This window comes from Dryobates pubescens, chromosome 15, assembly GCF_014839835.1.
Source record: "Dryobates pubescens isolate bDryPub1 chromosome 15, bDryPub1.pri, whole genome shotgun sequence".
Taxonomy (NCBI): domain Eukaryota; kingdom Metazoa; phylum Chordata; class Aves; order Piciformes; family Picidae; genus Dryobates; species Dryobates pubescens.
The window spans coordinates 16,741,294-16,749,835 of NC_071626.1; the positions used below are offsets into that span (position 1 = coordinate 16,741,294).

General features: G+C 38.5%; 1 protein-coding gene across 1 annotated transcript in view; it reads right to left on the bottom strand.

Annotated features, from left to right (window-relative positions):
- FGD4 (FYVE, RhoGEF and PH domain containing 4) overlaps nt 1-5,600 on the bottom strand; it is a 41,911-nt gene extending 36,311 nt beyond the window's left edge. The window contains exon 1 of the mRNA XM_009899642.2: nt 5,350-5,600. Coding sequence (XP_009897944.2) covers nt 5,350-5,365 — 16 coding nt within the window. The 5' untranslated portion in view covers nt 5,366-5,600. The remainder of the gene's footprint in view (nt 1-5,349) is intronic.
- Between the last annotated feature and the right edge of the window lie 2,942 nt (nt 5,601-8,542).

The following is an 8,542-nucleotide window of genomic DNA, read 5'->3' on the forward strand; positions in this document are numbered from 1 at the left end:
TGCTCTTTCACATACCTAGTTCCTCTATTAAAAAACATCCCCTCCAACCCTTGTTTTCACTTTGATCTTTGAACATGCATTGTCGAGCCCCAAAACTGAAGGGAACAAATACAATAGTATTCTTTCACTTTAGAGATTCTCCATGGCTTGTTTTTCGTAACATAATATATCTTTCACCAGTTGTGGACATGAAATTAAGAAATATAAATAGATGTTATATGCACAATGAATAACAATCAGAGATCCAAACGTTAAGTCAAGTATTCAACATAAGCCACTAGAAGTATCACTGATAGATGGAAACTGCTTCCCACATCCAACTTCTGAGGCAGTCAATGTGTCCAGCCAGCATCTGACAACCTGAAGCCCATCTAGCAGTCAGCTCTCATGGGTATGAGTTGTTCCACCCACTCTTTCCTCCTCCTGGCAGCCTGCTTTCACCACTACATGTGCCTCAGTGCTGGCACACATTTAGCCCCAGGATGCAGTCCGGGAAAGCTAAGTCATCAAAAAGGTAATCCTGCCAAAAACCCAAAGCATCCAGTTTCACACGTTCGTTCACCTTGGATGCACTGGAGCTCAGGCAAAGATGCAAATGTATTCATGGGGCAAGGAAGACATGACCCCCTTTCCATTAGTAAATAACCACTATATAATGTCAATTCTGTTTAATTGCATTTCAGTAGGGTTTGAGCAACGGGAGAGGGGCAGTGGGAGGGGAAGTAGTAAGCATTTTAAAACATCTGCTATCTAAAAATGTATGGCTTGAAAAGTAGTGTGGCCTAATTAAAGAGCAAACTGCACACCACCATCACAACTTGGGACCAGGCATTACTGCCTGTTATGTGAAAGACTGCAAGTAAATCTAACTTGTTGAAGAATAAAGTGTAAATGGAGAGAAACACGTGGTTACTTGTCCCTTTCAGCAGCACCAGTTTCACACCTGTATGGAACTCTGGCTGCTTGGTGGCAAATGTCTTTTCTTCCCCAAGGCAGGGTCAGGCAGCCTGCTGCTACCCAAGCATTTCAGTCTCCCTGCCAAGTAATTAAGAACCATCATCTATGAAGCACAGGAAAAAAAGCAGCTCCGTGGGAACACTCACTGCATCAAAACCAGAAATATAAAGAACCCGAAGCTGGATACTTCACAAGCATTCAAGTGCTTCCTGCTTTTGACCTGGTTGGGGGAATAAAAAGGAAGAATACCTACAAGAAGCCTGATTTAAGTACATTTAGAGCCTTCCTGTGAAGCCATTCAAGAACAAACCTCCTTGTCCAGTCCCTTTAAAGCCTACCATAATTATGCCAGCATGCCTACCATAATTATGCCAGCATTTACAGGGTCTCTTGTCCATAAGAAATAAACAGAGATTGCTGTTTCACACTAACTCATCAGTTCATAACAATTCTTAGGAAAAGACATGAAACAAGTTCACTGGAACACAAATGGGGGGAAAAAAAAAAATCTCACTGTTTGCCCTGTCCACAGAATTCACTGCATGGTAGTATAGCTGCCTCTGGAACATTAAACAGAACAAAACAGCTTTACCTATTCTGCTATGAGCTGGACTAGAAATACAAGTTCCAAATTATTCTATTGTTTAGTCCTCTCTCTTCTCTATCCCAGATCACTGTTTAAATTATACTTTCAAAAGCAAACAAACAGGAAAAAACAACCCTGTATTTAAAATAGCATTTCATAAAAATTCTGAAGTTGGAGAACTGAAATAATTTTTTGTTGTAGACTTGGATGAATATTTACATACTCTTCCAAAAAGCTTAATAGTCCTATGAATATTTATATTTGAGTGTATAAAATGGATAGGAAATGCTCTGAAAAACAAAAAGCCATGCAATGTGAAATTGTGTTGCTAACACATTAACAGGAAGAGAAGGAAATTTGGAATAGCTCAAGTTTTCATCAACACACGAGAAGAATGGGAAACCTTTTGCTTCACAAACATTTTGAAAATTAAAATGCTGAAGGTCCCAGGACAGATAAAGAAAAATAAAAAATAAAGGCTGCTTAAACCAAAACTGCAGCTATCCCAGAGGGTGAGACAGTACCCCACCAAGAGGAGAAAGTTTTACCTTCTCCATCCCTTCACATCCCCATAGCTTCCTCTGCTCACTCCATACCACTCATTAGGCTTCTCTCTAGGCCAGCGTAACTTCATGCAGCTAGCAGGCAAGCGGATGCTGGTTTCATCACAGGAGTTTTGTGCTGTGTGACTGAGCCAGATGGCTTGTGGATGAGACCAAAAGTCTAGGAAAGCCCCAGGGAGGAACTGGGCAGTCTTTTGGCAGGAACTGCCCAGCGGAACACGAGCTCTTCACAGAACTGCAGCCCAACAAAATGTTGCTGACTCCTATGTAATATTTATGTTTTCATTAGAGTCTTAGTTTTTGGCATCAGAAGAAAGATTACTGAAATATTCATTTAAAAAAGAAAAAAAAAGAAAAAAAAAAGTGGTGCCTTGGCATGTTGGAGAATAAAGTTTTCCAAAGCAGATAGCAAATAACTCTATGAAATTAATTTTTAAAGGTTTAGTCTGAAACAAACGTTATATTTAATTTCTTTGATAATACAAGGTCTGGCAATACTCTAATCCCTCTCCACCTTATGTGACCTTCCCCAGCTGTTGCTTTGCCTTCTTCTTTTCTTCTTTTTTTTTTTTTTTTTTTTTTTTTTTACATTGATTTAGTAGTGACAGATCATATTTGCTGTTTTTACAGGCAAGCAAGAGCAATTACAATGTGTTAAATATTTTGTGGTTATGTAAAGGAAAGATGTTTTCTAACCACCTACCCTTCTCAAGGTCAAGCATGGTGTGTCAAACTATAAGGAACACAGAGGCACTAGATTTCCAAATGCTTAAAGGAATGTAATCCTTTTGTTTCACAATAGTTATAAGCTCAGGGCAGCAGGGAGAGGTGAGGAAGAGAAGCGTTCCACAACTACTTTGAATATTTAGTAAATTCACTGGGTTTACAAACACTGACATAAAACATTTGACTGACAATCTGTTTATATCAGTACCTACCACATAAAAGACTGGGGGTGGTGCAGACAGAAAGCAAATCATAGTGATGGTACTAACAAAACCCACTTAAATCTCTCTTGACTCTAGGTGACAGTATCATTGAACCTTTCAAAATGACATTTCTTGAAATTAGTTTTTTCCCCCTACAGTGAACCCCACTGCTAAAAAAACCCAAACAAACCAACCAACACACCCCCAAATTACACTGTTTCAGTCTTTGAAAACATCAAAGCTCCAGGAAAGGTACATTCTATATATTTTCCATATTTGCTGTGAGCCTTTAGTACTTGAAAAAAACACTGCCTTGCTCAGGCACCTGGACACAATTACATATTTTGATAGCCATGAATAAACTGCCATGTGAATTTATGCCTTCCAACAGGCACTGTCCCTTCAGGCGTGCTAATGTCCTCTACCCCAGTCTCAGCAGTCAGTACTGGAAGAATGTCTTTCCATTTCAGACTGGAAGCAGTCAGTGCTTCAGCAAGCAGCTCTCTGCTTCTCTGAGATATTTAAGTGCATTCAGGGAGAGTTGTCTGCTCAGTTTCAAACTCAACACAGGTTGTTGTCACCTTTTCTATGCTTACTTTCTATGTCAGTAAGTCTCCTACACCATTCTGATAAGGTGGCTTTAAAGGATACCTTTATACAATTCCACAGGCTGGTAGAAGCTCACCACTTCTTACTCTTCAAGCCAGGTATTTTCACTATAGTCCACTTCCACATTAGCTACTTTCACAGAACTTTTAACCAGAGTCTGGGAAATACACTGCCTAGAAAATACTGTGATAGTATAACCTATGTCACCTTAAAGCATATACAAAAATATGTATACTTCACCTATTTGATCTCTTAATTAAATAATGAATGTGTATTTGACATTCAGGCTGCCACTGCTATATGTAAGTAAACTGTAGGCCTCTGCAAAGTGAAATAATGTGAAGTAAGCCAAAGGGCAAGGGGGAAGATGAGTTGTCATATCGAAAATATGAGTTAAAGCACCACACTGACCTTTCTGAAAATACAGAGGTTTATAGTAAGGCTTTAATGTTACACTTACAGAAAGATAATATGCATTACAGATCCTGAAAACAACTTTTGAGAGCTAGAGCAGTGATAAAGCTTCCTACATCCATATGGAGATACTTTTCAGGATAGAGCAAAATGATACATAAAGTGGGAGGAAAGGTGCAACACCCATCCTTTTGGTTGATTATCAACAACCAGATGGAGAAGACCAATTTCAGACTTGCCCATAAAACAGATAAGGAGCCCACAAAACTCTTTCAAAGCAAGTATTCTTTGTACTCAAGAAAAAAATAAATAAATCACATGCCCACAAGCACTGAAATCAGAAGAGCTGGGGCAGAGCTATTAGCATGCAGCTACTCCAAGCTTTTCTTGCAAATCTCAAATTCATTCAGTGACTCCCTTCCCTCTATTAAGTTTCAGAGGGCTTTCCAGAGGGAGACCACCATCATAAATCTAAACTTTCTGTGGATCTGTTTCATCTATCTCTCAGTGGAAAGCTTAATTCAGAATATTTACTGTCTGTTGGGGTCAAGTAAACTGTTAGGGTTGGATAAACCTTTCAATTTAACTTACCCTAAACTGAACTTTACTCAGAACTCTAAAATGTATTCACTTAAAAGTAAAGCAGCATTTTCAATGGTATTATTAAAAATTTGGTTAAAAGCATATTTGCAATGGAAAAAATCCAAGCCTTTCACTGGATGGTGCAATAAATTAAAATAATCTTTAATTCTGGAAACCAATTCTGTACATTAAATGCAGCACAAGCATCCATTAAATGGATTATTGGAAAAAGCTGAGTATATGTCAGAAGTGCACACTTGCTTCCTCCAACAATGAGAGAGAGAGACTTCTTAGAGCCAATCCTTACTTATAGAAACATCCTATAGAAACCTTGCACCTATAAACAGAGCTTGATGAATCTGGCAAGTAAGCCAGGAAGATAAATTACTTATAAACATCACAGAACTGATCTGTTTTGAAGCAAGTCTCAAACTGATGAAAGCAGCAGCCAAACAAGCCAAAAGTAGCAGAGCTCTCAGTGTAGCAGATGTATCCAAAAAGCCGTTAAAGAGACTGCAAGCTCATTTAATGAGAATAGGAAGAAAAAGCCACCAGAGCATTCCAAATGTATTACATCACAAGACAGCTGGATCCTCACCGGTTTATTTGCTTCAAAGGAAAAAGTTTAACTCTTGGTGTCTCTGAATACAAATACAGCCCAAGTCTTGAAGAAATTAAAGGTTAACAGAAGCATCTTGTTCAGTCTTACCTGGTTCAGAAGACATTGTTTACAAATATAATCCAGTACCGCTGCACAAGGAATTGATTTCACAACAGCTATAAGCCTATGACAACCTCATGCATATCCTCTTTACAAGACCTATAAGTTACCAGAAAGTACTTTTCACCAGATGTTCAGTATATGCTGACAGTTTACATGCTGAGTCTTTCAATTATGTTATGCTCCTCCTTTTTGAAGGCAAGCCTGCTTTGAGAGGAAAAATGTAAGCATGCAAACCAGTCAGCTTAGAGAAGAGAGGGAAGTCTGTTCACTATTAAAGAGGAAAAACAAAGAAATCAGCTTATGTAACCTACAAACTGCTGGAGAAAGGAGGAGGAGGAGGAGGGACTACTGTAAGTTGTTTTGCCTAATGCCTCAGCTACTACAAAAATTTTGTCATTATTAATTGGATTGCCCTTTGAAATTAAAGCAATATCAAAGGACAAGTCAGTACATATCTCTGGTTGGTGCTTAGTTCTCCCTTTATAGTGCATAATGCTAATTTCTAACAATCTCTTAGTGCATAGTCTGTACTTACATTGATACCTAAAATGAAGCAAGCACAACATGCCAGACACTGCAACAGTGACCCAAAAAAAAAAAAAACCAACCCTGAAAATAGTCTATATTAAAGAATTATCACAAAAAACATTAGCTTATTTGGCATAGATTAAAATGCACTAGAATCATTTTAAATACCTTTTTAAATAGTATGGACTAGATACTGTGCTCCAGGGTGGAACACAAAGATTAGAGTAACTTCTGAATTGTGAAAGTGTACACTTATTAAAAGCAAAAGGATTAACTGAAAAGAGAAGTTATTGCAAGTAACTTTCTTTTATTGTTCGCAGCTCTCACACCATGTGATCCCCAGCTGGCACTCTTTCATCCCAGCAGGAGAAAGAGAAATCCAGCCCTGTCAATTCGGATAATATGAATCAGAATAAAGCAGCCAACTTGTCATTCGCTGCAGCTGAGGTCACCTTTAATCATTGTGTTGGTCCAAACCACAGCCTCCTACAACCCCTACGACCATTGGCCATTCTTAGTCCTCCCATTGAATGCTATGCAGAAGCACAGCGCCGCAGAGCTGCTTTGAAGGACAAGTATCTCGGGTTACAGGGAATACACTTGCAAAACAATCCATTGTTACGAATATCTGCTTTTCACTGGAGGACAGCCCTTTGGAGTAGCCAGTGAATTATTTCCTTTCTATTACAGATGTCAAACAGAGGGCTGATTGCCCAAAACACTAAAAACAACTATTTTCCTCCCATTATCTCAATATTTTTGTGCATTTTTCTTCTTGAGAGGAGCAGATGCAGGTTCCATGCATATGTCTTTAAAATCTCTGTGGAAGCTGGTTTTAGCACTTTGGCTAATATTTGCACATGTTCTTGTTTAAAGCATTTATTTTTTAATTGCTGGGCTAGGAAGTAGCATTTCCCTATTTTTGATACTCCTAGCAAGTAATCCTGGGCTCCTTAAAGACACATACAAATTGTATTCACTTGGGTCATCAATGCATCATTAAACCAAAAAATAACAGGACCTGAGTTTCAGAACTAGACCAAGAGAACTCCAAAGCATAGGTTACATTTCTATTTTGAAGTTCACTTACAACAATTCAAAGCTTGGGTTTCTACATGAGAACACTTCCCCTTCCCAGAAAAGCCTTTGCAGAGAAGATAATGTTTCAGCTCAGTTTCTCGTATTTGAGGCAAACCACTTTCCCTACCAGGGTGGTTTGTCCACTTGCCAGCAAGGCTTTGTCAGCCTTTCTCCAGCCTGATGTACTCTTCCTAACCCAGGAAAAGCACTGATAATGTCTATCACACAAGACTGTGACAAATTTTAAATTCAGATGGGATCACTAATGAAGTTTTCAGTTTTCACACAAGCTACATGGAAGGTTGGGAAACTGTTAAAACAAATAGCTACAAAATAATATAAGAAGCAATTAGTTTGGGTAAGCAGCTATATAAACGCTGGTTACTGACCACTGTAAGCAAATAGAAGAGAAAGGGCCACATGAGGAAAAGCAGGGGCTGGACAGGAAATGATCTCCCTTTGGAGAAAACTTAGATAATAAATGTTGCAAACTTCGTAACATGACACGTGTGGGAGGAATGACATTTTTGTTACTAGAAGCTGCTCTCTGTCCATTCCTGCCACAGGGGCAAGGCAGAGAATACAGCTCTCATCAGACCCAAAAGGTCCACATTGGACTTACACAAGGCTAACCCCAGCTCACAACAGCCCATGGAGTGTTACTGTGGCTCTGCTACCCCTCCAGAGAGAGAAATAATTTTACACACATAAAGGAAACTGGATTTCAGCTCACTTCCAGAAGGAGCCACATTAAAACAGGTATTAAGAAGTTATTAACCCCCATCTTTAAAACACATGCTTAACATCTTGTTTTAAAAAGGTGAAAGATTAATTCTGTTATCTCTACTTCATTAACTAGCCGATAAGGGGATTTGGAAGAGATTAAAACAGATATAATGGGGACATCTCATTAACCTGTTACCCTGGTTTCACATAAGTTTTACATCCAACTTTGCTTACTCTAAGAAGATAAATGTGTGAAGTATAAGTTGCACGATGCAGTTATATCAGCAAGAATGAGCTGTAAACTCATCGACAAGAGGTGCAGCTATGCCTTTCATATCACCAGAACATCTCTATGAACTTTAAAGAAAAGCTAATCAAGAAAAAAATATAGTTAGTTTTAATAAATTTCTCTTAATAGCAGATTAAGAGGCATGGAGAACAACTAAATAAAACATTCTCATTAGTGAGTACTTATAATCATACTGCCAACACGAGTAGTTGCTGTCGTTCATATGAATAAGCTAACTACAGAAACTACAACCATCATGTCCAGAGATTTGCACAGCAGATGTTTTATGAAACAAAGCTAACTGTTTAAAATTACTGGCTCGTATACAATGTCATTATTCCAATAATTAAAAGCTTTCACAAACATCTCACAATAAATACACAGCACTTGGGTTTCCACCTCCAAGCAATTTTCAAACTAAACATCACAAACTTCCTCTCAGACCTTTCCCTGCTCTGCAGATAGAGATTCAAATTATGTACCTGACTCATTTGAATATTTGTAACGTGATGAAGCTGGAGTTGAGAAAGAAGTCACATGAGAACTGTTAAGAAA